Here is a 20,235-nt window from a genome sequence, read left to right as displayed (position 1 = left end):
TTCTAAAGATGCTACCATCCTTCCAGTCATCCAGGCTCAAGACTTTAGTGGGAGCTTTGACTCCTTACTCTTCCCCATCTATAGGTTACTAATCATCACTGTTTCTATCTCCACAATAGTTCTTGGATCTTATCCCTTATCTATACTCACCCAAGTACTATTCCTAGTTCACTTCCTAATAAACTCTCACCAATCAGCTCTCCTCATCAACTCTCACCAGCACAATTACTGTAGCCTCTTAATTGGTTTTCCCGCCTCAAAGCTTTCTCTGATATATCTACCATATGACTTCCTAAAGTCCAGGTCCAATCCCCTATTCAATAATCTCTAATGATTCCCTTTTTTCTCTAAGACCAAATTTAAGCTCTTTTCTTTAGCTTTTAAAGCCCTCACAACCTGCCCCCAACCTTCCATTCCAACCTTATTATATATTATTCCACTTCCCACACTCTATGGTCTGGCCAAAGTAGTCTCTTTGGTGTTCATCATTATCATTATCATCATCATCATGACATTTATATGGCACTTTAATGTCTGAAAAACACTTTACAAATATTAACTCATTTTGATGCTCATAATAATCCTAGGAAGTCGGCAGTACCACTATCCCACTTTGCAAATGAGGAAACAGAAGCAATTGTAAGGTAAATGATTTGCCCATAATCTAAGGCTGAATTTGAACTCGTTTTCTTCACATATGACACTACATTTTCTATGTTCATGCCTTTGCAAAGGCTGTCCTCAAGCCAATCTCACATCTACATCTTAGAATTCCTCATTACCTTCAACACCCTGCTTATCAAACACCAGTTTCTAGTAGGTGCTATTATTCTTTTTTTTTTGCAGATGAGGAAACTGAGGTAGACAAAGAGATTGACTTGTTCAAGATCACACAGCTAATCAATATTTGAAATCAAGTAGAAGTAACACTAATTTAACATGTTTTCTGACTTCTCACCATCTTTTAGTGCTCTCTCTCCAAAAATTTGCCTTTTATTTATTTCATGTATGCTTCTTTATGAACGTGCCATCTTCCCTGAGAGACTGTAAGTTTATTGAGGGCAAGGACTGTTTCATTTTTGTCTTTGTATCTTCATTGCATAGCATAATGTCTGACACTAAAAGATGATTAATAAATACTGGTTCATGGATTGATTGATTGATTTTTCAATCAAACCATTTTACTAAGATGGTCTATTATTCCGAAAGACTTTATCACTCCAGTTTAACAGAGGGAGAATCTGAGGTTCATTTGTAAAATGAATGGGCTGGACTATATAATTAGATAACAATCAGAGCAATTCAGAAGTGGAATGAGGTGCATCTGTTACTGGAAGTCTTCATGCAAAGGCTTAATAATTACTTCTTGTGTAGGTCGTAGAAGAATTCTCCTTATGCATATCCTTTCCAGATCTTGGGGATTAGGGGCATGGTACCCCTGTGATCTAGAAGGTCTATGTAAAATTGTTTGCCTTTTCTGTCATACCAGATAAGTAAGACTTTTTTCTTAAACTTTTATGGGCTATGTACAGTACCCTATTATAAAATTGGTCAAAAGCTCAAGGGTTGCTTATAGTTTCCACAAAGGTCCCTCCAAATTCTCATTTAATTCCTTATATGACTCAAGGATATATCAGAACCATGATGTGGAAAGTCGAGTTGTGGAAGGGATGATTGTACTATTATTGCGGATGTTGTTCTGGTATCTTCTAACCTGGGACTGAGTAATTCTGTAGCTACAATTCTTCTTTTCATCTTTCCAAATCAAAATTAGTCTCTGTTCATGTCTGAGTTGAAGTAGATGTCTCTGGAGGCCCCTTCCAAATTCTATGCTGCTGTGAGCTAATCTTTTCCAGTTCTGACAGTCTATTATTCTAAAAATTCCCTGCTTACATTTCCCCAGCAGTTGGTGATGAGAATGAGACCCAATGGTCTAGGTTGAAGGCTCAAGTACCTCCCCAAAAGAATCTCTGGGGCTAAAAAGGAGATAAAATTTGAGGATACAAGAAGCTGATTATCCTATAATTTGGCTTCCTATTTTTCTTGGGCTATTCACTTGGAAATGTGGTACTTTACCTCATCTTTGTAGCTTTTATATATCACTTCAAAGCTTGTACAATACTTTACAAATATCTTATTTAAGGCTATTATTATCCCCATTTTATTTTGTGAGGCAGTTGGGGTTGAGTGACTTGCTTCAGGGCCATATAGCTAGGAAATGATAAGTGTCTGAGGCTAAATTTGAACTCAGGCCCTCCTAACTTGGGGTTCAATGTTCTCTCTATTGCACCAACTAGCTGCCCCTATTATCCTCATTTTAGAAAGAGAGATGCTTAGTTAATATCTGAAGCCAATGCAAAATCAGGTCTTTCTGATTCCTGGTCCAACACCCTATCCATCATGCCATTGTGTGTGTGTGTGTGTGTGTGAGATAGAGACAGAGACAGATAGAGAGACAGAGACAGAGAGAGAGAGAGAGACAAAGAGACAGAGACAGAGAGAAAGACAGAGACAGAAACAGAGAGACAGAGAGACAGAGAATGGAACAGAAAACATCGGTGGTGATGAATGTCTCGATGGATACGCGAGCATGTGGGAATGTGTCTGTGTACACGTCTCCATGAGGTGAGAACCACGAAGCACTCATATACAGTCTCCTGTGTGCTGCCCCTGCTGCGTCTATTCATCCCTATTTAATTTACCTGTTATACAAGCAGCTTGGCAGTGCAGTGGGTAAAGTGCCAGCCCTAAAATCAGGAGGACCCGAGTTCAAACCTGACCTCAGACTCAGCTGTGTGACTCTGAGCTAGTCACTTAATTCTTTGTCTCAGATTTCTCATCTGTAAGAAGGAAATGGCACGAACCATTCCAGTATTTTCACCAAGAAAAAATGGGGCCACAAAGGTAGGAAACAACTGGACAACAGCAAGAGAATGTATGTCATTGGGGTAGGGACATCTGTTGTGCTCCTGCATTCGTATCCGCAAGGACCTCTTCTAGTACCTTATATATGCTAGGAGTTTAATAAATGCTCACAGAATTGAATTGAAAGTACTATCACTCCCATTTTACAGGTGAAAAAACTGAAGCTTAAGACTTGACTTGCCCCAGCTCACAAATACAACAAACCCTACGGCTAGCACTATTTCCATCTGCTAAAAATAAAGCATCTTCTAGAGAAAAGCTTCTTAAATTATGGGTCGCCACCTCATGTGGGGTCATGTAGCTGAAAGTAGGACTCGCAAAAAGTTTGGCAACAGTAAAAGGCATCAAATAGCCAGCCAAGATTTCATTCTTTATGGAAAGATAAATAAGTACATCCATCTCATTAGTATGCAAATTTGCTTTTGTCTTTAAGAAATGGCAAAATTATATGTACATGAAAAAATGTTTTAAAAATAAATTTCCTTGTGATTTATTATCAATAAATGTCTGGTTTGTGTGCCTATTTTGTAAACCTATATATACCCGGTGCTGGGTAAAAATTTCTTGGCCGAAAAGGGGTCTCAATGGAGGAAGTTTGAGAAAGCCTGATCTAGAGTGTCAGGTTTCTGAGAGACCCAGAAAATGGAAACGAATTTGAGAACATAAGCCCCTGGAAGAAAGGGAGTTTGTTAATGATAGAGCAGAATTTGCAAAGGGTGGAGGGCACAGGAGTCTCGGGACCGTGTTGGGGGAGGACTGAGCTGAACTAGGATTAAAGTTCGAAGAAAGGTTGAAAGGGAAAGGAGTTTACCCGGAGGCAGATAAACAACTGTGAATCATGGGGATTAGGGGAGCAGGAGGCAGCGGTTAGCTAGCCGTAGGACAAGAGAAATACCAGTTGCTAATTGGAGAAGGCAACAGGAGGATCCGTGCTCCTAGAGAGCAGAAAGATCCTGTGGTGCTGGAGCCCACTCGTCATGGACAATCACTCCACTCCCATCATCTTCCATCATAATGCTCTTTTTTCCTTCATGATTCGGAGCTCGGGATGCCAGGGTCCAAATCAGTAGCATGCATGGAGCACAAAGGCCTCCAACTGCAGTGGATAGTCTCTCTAGTTGTCTCCCTTTAAGCAAATCATCTAACTTCTGCTTATTTCACTTTACCCATCTGTAAAATGGGGATAATAATAGCCAGGACTGTTGTGAGAATAGAGAAAAAAATGTTCAGAAATATCTTAGAAACCCAAAAATGCCATATAAATGTTGACTGTTGTTATTAATATTACTAAACTCAATCACAACAGCAAACAGTTCCCAATTAGTTAGGATTCGGCTTTCAAGAGAAAGGAAGAGAAAGGACCTTTCCAGGATATAAGATATCTATATGTAAGAAAAGTCTTTGATCTTAGGTGGCTTTTTGCTCATTCTAAATTTTCACGTTCTCAGTGCTGCTACTAGCTGGGGAGGACGGACTGGCTATAGAGAATGGGGAAACTAGGACACCAATAATCCATAAATCTTTATTAATATCCAACCACATGCCAGGCTTTGTTCTAGGTTCGGGGGATATAAAAAAGGCAAAAGTGATGGTGGCTAGGTGGGGCCTAAGGTCAGGAAGTCCTGAGTTCAAATGTAGCCTCAGATATATTCTAACTGTATACCCTAGGCAATTCATTTAATTTCAGTTACTCAATTGTAATGTAGAGTTAATAACAGCACCCATCTCCCAGGATTGTTGTGAAAATGAAATGAGTGAAATAAGGACTTTTGTAAAGTCTTTAGCACTTTGCCTGTGCTATATAGTAGGTGCTAAATAAATGCTTATTCCCTTCCTCCTTCTCTCACGTATCTTTTTCTCACGATAGACTGTAAGCTTTTGCAGGGAGGGTCTGCTTCATTTTTGTCCCTATATCCTCAGTTCCTGGTGAAGTGGACAGAGAGCTGACCTCAGAGCCAGGAAGCCCAGTGCATAAGCCAGCTTTTGATATGGGCTGCCTTGTGACCCTGGGCTAGGCCACTTTTCAGCATTGAAGGCAACTCACTAAGCAGAAAGGGATCTCAAGGCCTTTGGATGGCAGCCCAGAAGGAGCAGATCTGCACTGATGGAAAGAATGTCTACATCCAGGAGTTCTGAGAAATGATAGAGCCCGGCACATCATAGGTGTGCAAGCTTGTTAAATTAATTGAATTGAATAAGAAGACTGAGATGATTGATGAAAAGGTGTGACAGGTGATATAGCTCCGGAAAACAGAATTGGAAAAATGGGCCCAGGAGAGATCTTGCTCTCCTGACTATTTTTCCAATGCAGAAGCCCATCCGAGGTCACTCCCAGGCTTGGTGAGGAAACAGGGTAGCTACATGAGAGTGAAAGATTGGGCGTGTTAAGACCCATTATCCTGGCCTGCTGAGGGCTCCAGAGTCTTCCAGGAGTCAGGAACTTTAAGGCTTTCAGGTATCAGGATGCTGCCCCCTCATCTCAAGGGTCCCAGTCATGATCTGAATTCTCTGCAGCCCATTTAGAGCAGCAGCATCACTAACCCAAGAGGCATCTTGGATTGTGCAGCTGAGGAGAGAGCAGACTGGTCCAGATGGGGCTGGGGGGCAGGGGAGGCAGATATCATAAGACCGCAAGGATCATAGACTTAGACCTGAAAGGGCACAACCAAAAGCCCCTCTCAGGAATAGAAATTAAATAATTATATCATTAAGCATCCCGAATTATCATTAGTGAAATCAGCTTGGGATGTTGTGTTGGTTTTATTTGTTTTTTCCTTAGGTCCCCTGGTTCCCAAGACAAACGGTTTAGATGACAAGCTCCAGTGCTATAAAACTACACCTTTCTACTCCTCTCTTTCTGAGAGAATAGGAATAATTTACAGGCACTAATCTGTTGGGAGTTTTCTGGGATATCTCTCCTCACTTGCTAGATATGGGGACAGGGCATCAGAAAATGTATGAATGAACAGGGACATTAAAAACTGTCTCCACTCCCATACCTGATCCCCAAAACTGACTTCTTCCCTCCTTCTTTTTCTCCCTCCCCCCTCTCTCCTTCTCTTTCTCTCTTTGTCTGTCTGTCTCTCTCTCTCTCTGTCTCTCTCTCTGTCTCTGTCTCTCTCATCTATGTCTCTGTACATCTGCCTCTATCTCTGTGTGTGTGTGTGTCTGTCTGTCTGTCTGTCTCTGTCTCTATTTATGTCTCTATCTCTGTCTCCCTCTCTCTCTTTCTCTCTCCCTCTCCCCATCTGTCTCTGTGTGTGCTTCTGTCTCTCCTTCTCTCTCTCCCTCCCTTTCTCCCTCTCCCTCTATCTTTCTTTCTCTCTCTTTCTCTCACTCTCTCTCCCTTCCCCCTTTTCTCTCTCCCTTCCTTCTCCTCTTACTTTCTCTTTCTCCCTCCACCTCTTTCAACTTCAATTTCTCTGGGCCTCTACTTCTGTCCCAAGACAAGTGGTTCTGATGCCTGAATCCAGTTATGTAATACTGCCTCTCTCCTACTCTCCTGGTCCTCTCAAAAAGAATTTACGAACACTGCTCTGCTTATTCTGGGGTGCCTCCCTTTCTTTGGTGAGATGGTGGGGAGGGCATCAGAAAAGAAACGCACAGGATGATGAAATCAGATAGCTTCCTCTTTCACTCATACCCATTGTTCATCTCATGTTCTTCCCCAGGCACTAGACCCTATGTCCATTCTGGGATTCACGTTTGCAAAATCCATTTTTATAGCAGCAGAAATATACCACACGGTCCCAGGAGATGATCTCTCCTTACTGGCTAGCTAGCCCTTATCTCTGATGGGAGCAGAGCTAACCTACCTACCACAATTCATTTAGGATTTTTTTTAAAAGACCATTAATGTCCTCTGAGGTCCCCCAGGATGGCAAGCTCCACCTCCTGCCTCTTCTACTTGAACTTCTACTTGAACAGACCTTTAACTGTGCTGGAGGAAACCTCAGGGGTATTTTAGACCAGCCTTGTCTTTCTGCTTGATAGAACCAGAGATGATAACAGGACCTATTCAGCAGCCTACAGCTCACAACCACCTTCCCACTGCCAACCAGGGTTAATGGGCAGCTTGCCCATTCTCCTGGTTTTAAGGTGAGATGAATTTAGAGCAGGAAAAGGGCAGGGTGTGGTGAAGCAAAATTCTTTCTTGAAAGTGCATCATGGTATGAAATGTCAGGAAGAGTCAACATAGATCATAGATTGATAGATAGATAGATAGATAAATGAATGAATAGATAAATAAATAAATGATGGCTGATTTTATCTTCTTAGTAAACATCTAGACAAAGCCACAGCATTAAATGCAGAAATGACCCTTGTCTTACTGAAATATTGAAGGTAAATGTCCTAGTTTTTTATCTGCCTTCCTCTTGCTTTCTTTAGGAGATAGCAATTTCAGGATAGAGTTCCTTCCACACCTCAGCCCTTGAGGAAATTGCGGAAGTCTAAGAGATCCATTCCCCCTGACTTGAAATAGGAAAGGAGGGAAAGTTTTATCCTCAATATACCTCAATCATGTGATCCTATTAAGCTTATTTGGTACCTATGTGGTCTGAACTGAGCACAGGTAAATTACAGCCAGAACATCTAATGAAAGTAAACTGGATATCAATCAAATCAAAGGGAATGGATACCATGCATCTAAGCCTGGCAGAAGAGACAGCTCCAGCCCTGTGTGAGGTTTCCACTGGCTTCCTTCTTGCCTTAGCCCCAAACTTGTCTCAAACTTGAAAGGGCTAATTAAGGGCAAAAGAAAAATCAAAACCTTCTTATCTGGCTCCAATAAGTCCAGTCCTGACATCAGTCAGTCCTGTTTCCCTGATTATTTTATGAAAATTTCCAGCACACTGAAAGGAAGGGAAGGGAAGAGAAATGGGAAGAAGAAAGGAAGAAAGGAAAAAAGGAAGGAGGGAAGAAAGGAAAGAAGAAAGGAAGGAAGGAGAGTAGGAGGAAGGGAAGGAAGGAAGGAAGGAGGGAAGGAAAGAGGGAAGGGGGAAGGAAGGAAGGAAGGAAGGAGAGAAGGAATTCTTTATAAATATACTCATCTAATCCTCACAACAGTCCTATAAAGCAGGTACTATTTTTATCCCTATTTTATAGTTGAGGAAACTAAGACTGTGTCTTATTTGTGTCCATAGTATATAGATAGTAAGTATCTGAGGTCAGATTTGAACTTGAAGATTCCTGTCTCCAGGTTCAACACTATTCATTATACTACACAGATACCCTCAATAAATACGAGTTCACTTTTTCTATGACAGAAAGGACATCACAATACCTTTCCCCTCTGTCCCTAGCACACAAGGCATTCACCTGTGTGACTCAGAAAGCCACTCTTGCTTCTATTGCTTATTATTTTAAAAGGCAGGCCTCTCCTACCGAATCTTTGATGGAAAGCAGTCCCCAAAAGCCCTTTGGCACTTCTATTTCCTCAAGATCTCACAAAAACCTGGTGTTACCAAAGAAACTGCAAGACACAAATGTCAATTCCTAGAGAGTTACTTATGTAGAGATTGAGGATGCACTAGCAGATATGTACACACATTCTATAAACCTATTTACTCATGAATACATAGTCAATAACTGGAGCTGGGAATACAAACCAAGAGTCTAAACTCCTGTTCCAGGACCATGGTCAGCTGGCCATATAAGACAATGATTCAGATTAAAAAACCTTCACAGCCTGATTCCAATCTATTTAAAATACATTACTCCCTTTCATGCACTCTTCAGTCCAACCAAACTAGTATTCTTGATGTTCCTCACACATATTACACCTCCCACTTCCACACTTTTGCATATACAGATTCCCATCCTGAGCCTGGAATGCCTTCCCTCTTTACCCCTGTCTCTTAAAATCATTAATTTCCTTCACCTCAAGTTCAGTTTGAGTTTAGCTCAAACACCATCTTTACCAGGAGGCATTTTCTAATCCTTTGAGCTGTACCCAAACTTCCTAAAATAGCCTTGTATTCATTTTGTATGTACTTTTACATAGATCTGATATCTCCCCTTACAGAACTTAATATTGTTGAAGCAGGTATTCTGTTATCTGAGGCAGTCAACATGCATTTATTAGGTGCTTACAAAGTACCAGTCATGCACTAGTACCAAGACAAAAAGAAAACCAAAAAACACCAAAAAAAGATCTCTGTCTTCAAGGAAAATACCTCCTAATGGAGAAACAAGCAAATAGGTACATATAACATCCATATGATAAATAGGTATGTACAAGATAGAAAGTAATTTTAGAGAGAGAAGACTCAAGTGACTGGATGGGGGCCAGAGAAAATCCCCCTGAAGAAGGGGAATGTTTCAGTAGAGTCCACAATAGTAGTATAACAAATGCTTGTGGAATGATTACAACCTGAATTAATCATCATCATCATCTAAGCTCTGCTTTCCTTCTTCTCTAATTCCTGCTTCCATCTCTACATCCCCCAATGTATTGTTAAGTAAGGAAGTGGGGTAGGGTGAGAGGATCAGCCTTAATAATTAGGTGAGAGGATCATCACCATATCCAATGATGGGTTATTTTAATCCCAGCAACTCATGAAACCAATGATTAAAGATATGGAGGGATTTACAATCTTTATAAATCAAGTATCACACCTATGAAATCACATATCCTTTAAGTATTAAATTAAATATATTTATGACAATGTGCTACTCTGAGCACTTAGAGTTTACTGCATCCATCTGGGAATAAACCATACAGAGTCATTCCTAGGGCAAGATAACTGCCCCTTTTCCCTAAGGCATCAAAATTTAGAGGAGGCCAAAAATGTGAAATGATGTTTTAAAAAATATATTATACAATATTACATTCTATTGTATTTACATTTTGACAACATTTTCATGTCTTCAGGCATATATATACAAATGTTGTAAGATATGAAAATTTAGGAAGAATTGATTAAATTAGGGATCTTCAAGATTTATCGTTCTTTACCCTGTGATCACATCCCAGGAAAGTATTTTACTGGTCCTGTCCAACACAGCTCCTTCCTAGAAAGGCAGCCTGCCTTGTAATAACCTTAAGGTATCCAGTGGTTTCTGGGTCAACCCCATCAAGGGCCAGTCCCTACAGTCTCACTCAAAAGAGGTCATGTCCTGAGATATCCACTACCTACCATGCAAGACAATTTGTCTCAATTTCTTTCCTGTATCTTTTTAAACATTATGAGTTACAGGGCTGATCTGCCGTCATGTTTTTTGCTGTTTTCCCCAAGCACCAAAACTATGTTCAAGTCACAGTCTCCTCAAATCTGGGGAAAAAAAAAACTATCTCCCAGAATGCCTTCTCTGAAGCTGGAATTCAATCAGCATAGCCAAAGAAGAAAAGAAAGGAACCAAGATAAGTCTCCCATTCCAGATTTAAGATTTAATGTACTCATTCACCCACTGAATCCTTCATGCTAAATTTCTAGAAAAATGCATCTTATTGTATTTATATACAACATTATCATATTTTCAGGCAAACAAGCAAGTAAGCCTAAAAATATTTAAATCTAGAAAGTACTTAGAGTCTCATGGAGTCCAGACCCTTCATTTTACAGATGAGAAAAGTGAGCTCAAGAGAGTGCATGTAATTTGTCCAGACTCATACAGTATCCCAGGTTGAATTGTAACTCAAGCCTTCCTGATTCCAAGTCTGCTGCCCTATTTACTACACCATACTATCTTACTCACTGACTAACACCATAAACTAGACAAGTATATTTTTCTATTACTGCAAGTAATACAGCTTAGCATATTATCTACTCTCTCTCTTTAGTGTCCGGCATGGAACCAAATGTGAACATTTCTTCAATAAGATTCTCCCCTCTTAGCAGCAATTTCTAATATTTAATCATTTAAATCAACAATCACTCATCAAGCACCTACTATGTACCACTGTACCAGGTACTGGGGATACAAAGAAAAAATGGGAAATATTTCTTGCACACAAAGAGCTTTATTTCTACTAGGGGAAAAGGAAACAATACATAACTAGGTGGTAGAGTGAATAGAGCATTAGATCTGGAGTCAGGACCTGAATTTGAATCTAGCCTAAGATACTTTCGAGCTGTATAACTCTCGACAAGTCATTTAATTTCTCATCTGTAAAATGGGGATTCATGATCTTTCCAAGGCTGTTATAATTATCAAATGAGATAATACTTATAATGTACTTTGTAAAAGCTACATAAATGCTATATTTTTATTATTGTTCATAGGTAATTAAAATAAAATATAATCAAAATCTGTTGCTTTAGGGAAGAAAGGAAGTATAAATGCTGAGATAGTGTAATGTAGTGGAAAAAACACAAGATTGGGGTTTCCATTCTATATGATGTGAGATAAGTCATTTTACTTTTCTTAGAATCCTGTTCGCAATCCCACAAAAAGGGAAACTGGGGCTTGGAGAAATGTAATCACCATTCTTGGTTCCCTGGAGTTATAAATTGAGAACAGTAATATTGTCCTATCTACTTCACAAAGTAGTTTGTGAAAATAATAGAAAGAGAAAATTATCAATAAATATTTTATCAATTCAAAGAAGAATAGAAAGAAAAAAAAAGGATTTCTGGGCAATGGGAAATTTGAAAGCCACTAGAGAAATGATTATTAGGACTCCCCACTGCTATGGTGTCCCACTGGTCCCCAGTCAGATTTTCTGAAGGCCAGCCCTGACTCACCGCACTGCTACAGGGGATATCCTTCACTTTGAGCCAGGCGAGGTCCAGAGTGCCCTCCCCCCTGTAACAGGACTGCAGCCTCTCCTTGATGCGATCGTTGATCTGCTTCAGGACAAAGATGCACAAGGCCGATTCATCCAGGGACTTCATTTTCCTCTTCTGACCCTTGGAGAACACAGTAAAAAGGATGTCGTCGTCAGAGCGAACCCCCAGGGTCCGGGCCAGGAAGGCCCCGGCCTTGGACAGGTAGGCGGCCTGCAGCAGGCGATACTCCACCCCGTTCCGCTCGCAGCCGACGGGCACCTCCACGTAGGAGTTGAAGGCCGTGTCCTCCTTACACAGCCTCACCAGCTTGGAGGTATAAACTTGTTCCTTGGTGGTGGAACCTGGAGGAGACATCATTTCTGGCTGGAGGGTCAGAAAATAAACAAAGTTGCCGCTGCTGAATCCATAGATATAATAGATGTCAAAGTCAGGGATGATAGTGAAGGTGTCGGAAGGTATCTTAATCATGGAGGCCACAAACTCATCGTGGAAGACATAAGCGAACATCCCGTCGGCTTCTGAATTCTTGGTCAATTTACGGCTGGAGATGGTAGGGAAGTACTCTGGCTTCCCATCCACGGCAGTGGCGATGAACAGCTTGTCGTCCAGGTTGTTGTAAGAGACAATGACCCCAAAGACGGAGCCGCTCTCGTTTACCCCGGACAGGTAGTGTTCCTTCTTGTGAAAGGGCTCTCCCAGCTTGAAGAGGTCCTCCAGCCTGAGAAGCTTACAGATACCCTGGTAGAGACTCCCACAAGCAATCAGCCGGTTCTCCTTGTAGTCAATGAGCAGCATCTTGTTGACATTATTGGTGGTGGTGAGGGGTTCGTTGCAGGTCTGGACAATTCGGGGCGGGTAACACTTGGGGTTATCCTCATCGGGCCCGGTCTGATGGGTCACCAGGACCTTCAAGTCACCGGACAGCTTATAGATACGATTGACAGCCCCAAGGTAGATGTGTCCTGTTCTCTCATCCACCACGAGGTGGTTGAAGCCCTCAGTGGGCTCTGTGGTGAAAGTGAGAAAAGGTCGCTTTTGGGCAGAGGATGGGGGCTGTCGGGAGAGAAGGGCTGCAGACCCCATCCCCAGCAGCAGGAGGTGGGAGAGCAGACAAGTCCAGTTCCAAGGCATGGCCTTCATCTCAGAAACGGGTCCTCTTGGCCACCGGAATAGTCACACACCAAGAGGCACTTCAAAGGAGCGGGACCCAGGATGGGTCTTCCCTGTAAGGAGGAGGAAAAAAACAACCAATGAGGATGGGGGGAAACCAGAGTTTGAATCTACTCTAAGGCCTATTATTAAGGGTTCTCAGAGCATTTAGCACACAGGGAAGCAGAACCTTTTAGATGAGTATGTTAATAAAGAGACAATTAGGTGAAAGAAACCCTGCACTTACCTCAGAAAGACCTGAATTCAAATCTGGCCTCAGACACTTAATAACTAGATAGCTGAGCTAGTCACAAACTCTTTTTTCTTCCATTCTCTCAACTGTAAAAATAGGTATAATAGCACCTACCTCCCAGAATTGTCCTGGGGATCAAATGAGTTCATATTTATAGTGTTTTGCAAAACTTACTATTATCCTTGCTAGCTGTTATCATTATTATTAACAGACACATCTTGCACTTATATGGCATTTTATGATAACAAAATACCCTATCTCATGCAATACTTTATTTGATATCTCACAATAACTTTTGGAGTCAAGCTGATTTATGTCCATTTTCCAGAAGAGGAAATTCGATTTGAAAAAAATCCAGTGACTTGCCTAAGACCACACATCTAATGAGGAGTTATGAGGAGGGTAGAAGCCAGTTCTTTGGACTGTGAAACCCTGTGTTTTTTTTTTTCTATTATGCCCTCTCTGACTAGAATCTGGCTGACTCAACTCCTACCACTGGTGACTAGAACAGCCATAACCGGCTAGCCACATCAACAGGGACCCAGGGTTGAGATGCTATTGGAGATCCACAAGAAACTGAATCCAGAGCAAGAGAGAAGAAGAAATTTGCAGCAAAAACTAGAAATTCTTGGCTCCCAGACTATCATGTTATTGATGGAAGAATTCAGTTCAACTAACATGTATTCACCTGTATTAATACATGCTTACAACATGCATTAAGCATCTTCTGTATGGTGGTCCCTAGAGGATGCTTCCTCTCTATAGACATTGCTGTGGGTGAGCTAGTTTCTATGTGCATCTTCCATGTAGGTACATGGAAAATTTGTTATTTTTTTCAAGATAGGAAAGAGAGAGGGAGAGGAAGCCACAAAGAAATGGAGATACAGAGACAGAGAGAAAGAAGTACATATGTTTGTCTCCATCATATAGAGAGAGAAGGGGAGAAAGGACAGGGAGGGGGGAGGCAGAGAAAGGTTCCATGCCCTCAAACTACAACTTGATAGTGAAATCTCTTTGAGCAAATTGGAACAAATTGGAACAAAAGTTAAATGATTTTGCCCAGCCTCTCACAACCAGAAAGTATCAGAAATAGACTGAGTCCAGCTCCCTCTGACTGCAAGCCCAATTTGATATCCCCTAGACCATGGTTGTATATGGCACATCCAAAATACCTTTCTATCTCTCCCAATGCCAAACACAGGGCTCTATTGTTTACTGTCGATGAACCATCTAGTTTCATTGCCTTTGGACCTGTGGTTTCTGCAAGCCTTGGAGGACTCTTCCCTCTTCTTCCAATTCTTAAATCCCCAACTTCCTTCAAATATAGCTCAAATGCCAACTTCTGCAGAGGCATTTCTGTTAATTTTCCCAATTAACCTTGATACTAGTTCTGTTCCTTCTAAGATTTTTCCCTCTATCCACTTTTAGGTAGTTAATTACTTGAGGCAGCTCAGAGACTCCATAATGCATAGAACACCAGGAGTCTGGAAGAATCATCTTCCTGAGTTCAAATCCAGCCTTAGACACTAGCTGTGTAAGGCTGGGCAAGTCACTTAACCTCATTTGCCTCAGTTTCCTCATCTGTAAAATGAGTTGGAGAAGGAAATGGCAAACTACTCCAATGTCTAAGAAAATTTCAAATGGGTTCACATAGAGTCAGACATGACTGAAAATAACTAAACAACAAGAGCTGGTTATTTATATGTTGGAGGCAAGAATTATTTTTGCTTTTTCTTAGCCTGGTACACAGAAAGTATATAATAACAGAAGGCATTTAATTGCTGCAAGAATGAATATATTTTCATTCATATCCACACACATATAGCCTTCTCCAGCATCCTTTTTTTTTCCCCTCTCCACCCTCCTTTGACCAGCCAATAAGAACCAAATTAGAAATCCAAATCCCCAAACCCTCTCAACTATAGAAGCAAGCAAACAAAATCCTCTGGGTAGGCTGCCCAGCTTCGAGCCCTAATGTCATCATAACAAGGCAGTTCTTGGCTGTGAACCATTGTAGGGCCTCCTCAGAGAGGTTTTCATTAAAAGGGGGTGGGGGGGGAATGCCTTAAGTAGTGGAGTAAATAAATAAATAACACCCTCTGCAGGAAAACTTTCAGTTCTAATGACCCAATTCATGTCCTTTCAAGATGCTTTCTGCCAGTTTCCAGGAGGATCTGTTTCTCTAGCTTCCAATTTATGTAAATTCAGGGCAAAACTGCTAAGGGATGGGGGGTGGGGGGGTGCTCAGGGAAATATCCCAATTCTGTGGAATTTCCCCTAAAACTGGGTGGAGAGAAGGGGAGCCTCAGGCACCAGGAGGAAATGCTAATAAGAAGCAGTGCAGACAGCTGGACTGCTGCAATTACAAATGAGCAGAAGCTGAAAGGGTTTAAAATAAAAAGATAATATCATCCAGAAGCGACAACCTCAGCCAAAGTCAGAATTGTGCAGATCTTGTTACACAAATGAATAGGACTTCAGGACTTGTAAATAGCAGTATTTCCTTCCTCCTCCAGTTTCATCAATAAATATGAATTCACAGCACTAGAGGCAATACAGCATGGCAGAAATAATCTTAGATTTGAAATCAGGGATCCTGAGTTCAAATGTTGCTCATATAGTAAGCAAGGTCAGCTCTTCTCACTCTGAAACCAGCACCTTTTCTACTGTATGATGAATGCTAGAAATCCTAAAAGGCCATTTCCCTTCTAAAAGGGAAACCAGAGGCAGTCAGGTTGGCACAGTGGAGACAGACTAGAGTCAAGAAGATCTGAGTTCAGATCTAGCCTCAGGTACTTAGTAACTGTGTGATCCCAGGCAAGTCACTTTAATTTAGTCAACTATAAAATGGGGATAAAATAGGGATAGCACCTACCTCCCTAGGTTGTTGTGAGGATCAAATGAAATAATATTTGTAAAGTGCTTAGCACAGTGCCCAGCATATAGTAAGTACTTAATAAATATTTATTTCCCCTCTCCTTTTCTTTCCTTTCCCTTCTTTCCTTCTTTTCTTCATTCCTTTCTTCTCAAAGTCTCAGTTTCCTCATGTATAAAATAAAGGGATGAGGCTACATTACTATTTAGGTTCCTTCTAGCTATAAAACCTGTGATTCTACACGCTAAACTGTCTAAATAGAAGAAGTCAGCAGAGATGGCTGCTTTGTTGGGAAGCAAAGTCATCTCCCTAAGGAATTCTGAAGACAGGAATTGGGATCACTTGAAGGGAATAGTATAGTTTTTTAACAGACTATCCCAACTCCATATTTCTTGAAATGAATAGATCTGCTAGTTTTCTTAATCCTTTCTCCTGTTCTCACTTAATCATGCTCATGAGAGGCAGGATGGCGTAGTGGTTACTTGGGATTAATTTCCATTCCTGTTATTTACTACCTGTATAATCCTGGATAAGAATCTCATCTATAAAATGAGGGAATTGGAGAAGATAGCTTCCAATGATAAATCCTTCCAGTGATAAACCCATGATCCTATGTTCCCTAGTTGAGACTGGGAGTGGAGGAAGATTAGGCTATTACATTTGTGATAGAATTCCATACTTTGAGGGATCCTTGGAATGGAATGAATTGGGGAAATGTCTCTTCCAATTAAAATGATAGCTCTTTGAGGGAAGAGTATTCCAATTTTTTCATCTGTATTCCCACTATTTTTTTCTTGACATTCACCTTATAGTAGAAAATGTGCTGATTTCAGAATCAAAATGTTTACACTGCTTGTATAATTTGGGCATATCAGTCTACCTGCCTCAGTTTCCTCTATAATACAGAGGAATTGGACTAGAAAGTCACTAAAGTTCTCCCCATTTCTAAATCCATGATCCTACAATCATCCTCCTACTGGATATGAAGGAGATGTCGCTGCTATCTTGGAACCTGGAAATCATAACTTAATTCCTGGGATAAGAAAGAATGGGAAGCCCTCTTCTGATTAATAAAAACCCAAAAGACACATGACCAGAAACACAAATTCTACTGGTGCCTGGAAGATCTGTAGGAAAGGTAAGCCTGTGGGGGAACATAACTGCCCAGAAATATTATCATGAAGGCACTTCAGGGGGGAGAGGGGCAAAACAGCTTCTAATAAAGGGAAGAGGCTTCTGCCATCAGTGCCATTTCAGCACTGTCTGAATGAGGCTTCTGCAATTTTGAACTTTCTTCATAGATTCCCCAGCCTTCACACATAAACTCAATATTACTGACCCACTATGAGGATATTACCTAGGTTGAAGGAAATAAACAATCAAAATCTAAGCTTCCCCATAGGATTTTAATGGAAAAGGAGGAAGGAAAGGAATGATCAGAAATGCTCTATTACCTTGCTATTCTCTCACTAGAATTAGATAATGAGGGAACTGAGATTAACTTCTTGAAACAATAAGAAAAAGAGTGAGATAGAGAGACAGAGACAGACAGAGACACACACAGAGACAGAGAGACACAGAGAGATACAGAGAGTCAGAGACAGAAAGAGACAGAGAGAGAAAAGGAGAGGGAGAGAGAGGGACAGAGAGGCAGAGAGAGAATCATTCTATTACTTGGGGCACAAATCCAAAGGAAGAAGTCTCTATGAATATATAAACCAAAATAGCTTCTCCTCAGTGCCTAAGCTCCTAAAATCTTCATTCCTGTTTACACTTAAGTGGTATTGTGGTATTGGTTATGTTTACTGTAGAAAAGAGAAAGACTTGGGGCATATACTTCCTCATTGAGTGACAAAAGGAAGAAACCACTGGACTATCTTCAAACTCCTTCCTCAAATGTTCCACTCTCCTACTCAGATCCCATCAAGCTCTAACCTTCTGAGAGTTATTGACTTAGAACCCTCAAGACATTGGTTTCAAGGCATACTTGGCCACTTATGCCAATTGCCACATATCCTGTTGCTACACCCTAAGGATTCCTGGACCTTGTCATCAGCCTTACGGCAGAATCCACTTCTATTTGTTATCTTCCCAAATTAGAGTGGTAGATCTTTGAGAGAAGATATTTTTTCCCTTTTCTTTTTGTATTTCCAACACTCAAGCCCAATACCTGGTATATAGTAACCAATTAATAAATGCTTTTCCATTCCAAGGATCCTTCAAAGCACAGGATTACAGAGTTATCACTACAAATGAAATACTCTAACCTTCTCTTACCTGCAATCTCAATTAGATATATGGGATCATAGATCTCTCACTGGGATGGAGGAGGGAATCTTGGAAGCCATTTTCTCCAACTCCATCATTTTACACTTGAGGAGACAATCAGAGAAGTTAAGATTCTTGCCCAAAGTCGTACAAATAGGAAAGCTCGTGGGTGGGAATTAAACCCAGGTCTTCCTGACTGAGTCCAATATTCTAACCACCATGTCATCCTGCCTTTCATGGACATGATTGAAGTGAGAGGAAAAGAAAGGATTGGGAAGCCCAAAAGATCTGTTTAGTTAAAGAACTAAAGGCATTAAGATGGTCCATTCACATTCACTCAATGCAAATATAAAGGTTTTCAGTTCATCTTTAAAATTTTTTTAGAGCTGGAAGAGACCTTCAGCATGTTCTTATTCAGTCTCTTCTTCATTATATGGATCAGGAAGCTGAAGTCCTGAACTATAACATGATTTTCCCAGTGCCACATAGTTAAGTAAAGGCAGAGACAGGATTAGGACCTAGTTTTCCTAACTCTTCATCCAGGTCTTTTTTCCCCCTCAATTGGGCCACTCTTTAATCATCTCCCTTCCTACCTGACTCCAGCCCCACATCAAACCTCTGATTACCATAGGAACATATACAGAATGCTGAAAGGTCCCTCAGAGGGCCATCCAGACCAATCCCTTCATTTTTACAGGTAAGAAAATTGAAGTCAAGACAATTATAAGATAATTAAGTAGCTTATAAGATCATAGATTTAGAGTTTTGAGGATAGCAAATCCTACTCCAATCTCTTCATTTTATAGATAGTTCAGAGATGGGAAGTGAATTGCTGAGGGTCACAAAGTAAATAGATTAGATTTGAACACAGTTCTTTATGCCTCCCAGTCCAACGTCCTATCCACAGTCATACTTTGTAAGGAAAAAAATATATTCATTGGGACATCCTTTTGTATTCAGACCAAATCAGCCAACAAAATATCTCCATCATCAAGAAAGATTACAGTTGGACTGAATTCAAAACACAGTACTGATCTATACAAGGTCAGGACCTGGTTCATCCATCCTTCTAGATGTGAAAACTCTATAAGCCATGACACAATCTGTCGCTGTTCTTCTGGAAAGATGCTTTCCCCACTCCCCACTCTCACTGCAAACACACAAAACCTCAACAAACCAATCTACATTTCTCTAGTTGCCGAAGAGGCGAGACGAGAAAGCCTGTAATTACAAATTTACTGAGCAGAAAGGTGCCTCAGCTCATTCTCCATCTTCTATTAGGCACTGAAACGAGACACAGTTATGCATCTCAAACACTTATCACCCTCATCTGGGGATGGGGAAATTACAGAGATGGGAGGGGAAGAAAAAAAAATCCACAGAAACAATAATGTGTGATAGGAATATCTAGTCTCTCATTTCTCACAACATGAAAGAGACTGATTAAAAAACAAATAATGGGGAAAACCAGAGAAAAACAGGACAGAGAAAAATAAAACAAACCCCTCGAACCCCAACAACAACAAGGATATGGATTCTGGCTCTCCTCATTACAGAGACTTCCAGGTAGATCCCCTTCAATCCTGTGAGTGGATCCTGTTTCCTGGAGTCTGAAAAAGGTCATGTCTGATGATCTAATTGTCCCTAGTAGTTATAATAAGTATGAGGGCTAGTTCAGAATCAGGCACTGTTAACAAGGTTATACAGGTGGTGCAGTAGATAGAGCATCAAGAAGACCTGAGTTCAAATATGACCTCAGACACTTAGTAGCTGTGGGAAATTGGGCAAGTTATTTAACCTCTGTTTCAATTTCCTCAACTATAAAATGGGGGGTATAATAGAACCTACCTTGAAGAATTGTTGTAAGCATTAAATGAGATAATATCTGTAAAGCTTGACACATAGTAACATGGCTTAGTAGATGCTTATCCCTTTCTGCTTCCTTTCCCCCCTTAATAAAAGTAGAGGAGCTAATGTATGGAAGTGATAGTCCCAATACACTCTGCCTTGATCAGAGCACATTTGGATGTTAT

At 40.8% G+C, this 20,235-nt stretch overlaps 1 protein-coding gene across 1 annotated transcript in view; it reads right to left on the bottom strand.

Annotated features, from left to right (window-relative positions):
• Positions 1 to 20,235, bottom strand: part of PLXNA4 (plexin A4) — a 650,156-nt gene that overhangs the window by 548,655 nt on the left and 81,266 nt on the right. Inside the window, exon 2 of the mRNA XM_051961546.1 lies at positions 11,613 to 12,880. Coding sequence (XP_051817506.1) covers positions 11,613 to 12,797 — 1,185 coding nt within the window. The 5' untranslated portion in view covers positions 12,798 to 12,880. The remainder of the gene's footprint in view (positions 1 to 11,612; positions 12,881 to 20,235) is intronic.

Source organism: Antechinus flavipes, chromosome 5 (genome assembly GCF_016432865.1).
Source record: "Antechinus flavipes isolate AdamAnt ecotype Samford, QLD, Australia chromosome 5, AdamAnt_v2, whole genome shotgun sequence".
Lineage (NCBI taxonomy): Eukaryota > Metazoa > Chordata > Mammalia > Dasyuromorphia > Dasyuridae > Antechinus > Antechinus flavipes.
The sequence above is the reverse complement of the archived record's forward strand: the minus strand, read 5'-3'. Positions and strand labels throughout refer to the sequence as shown.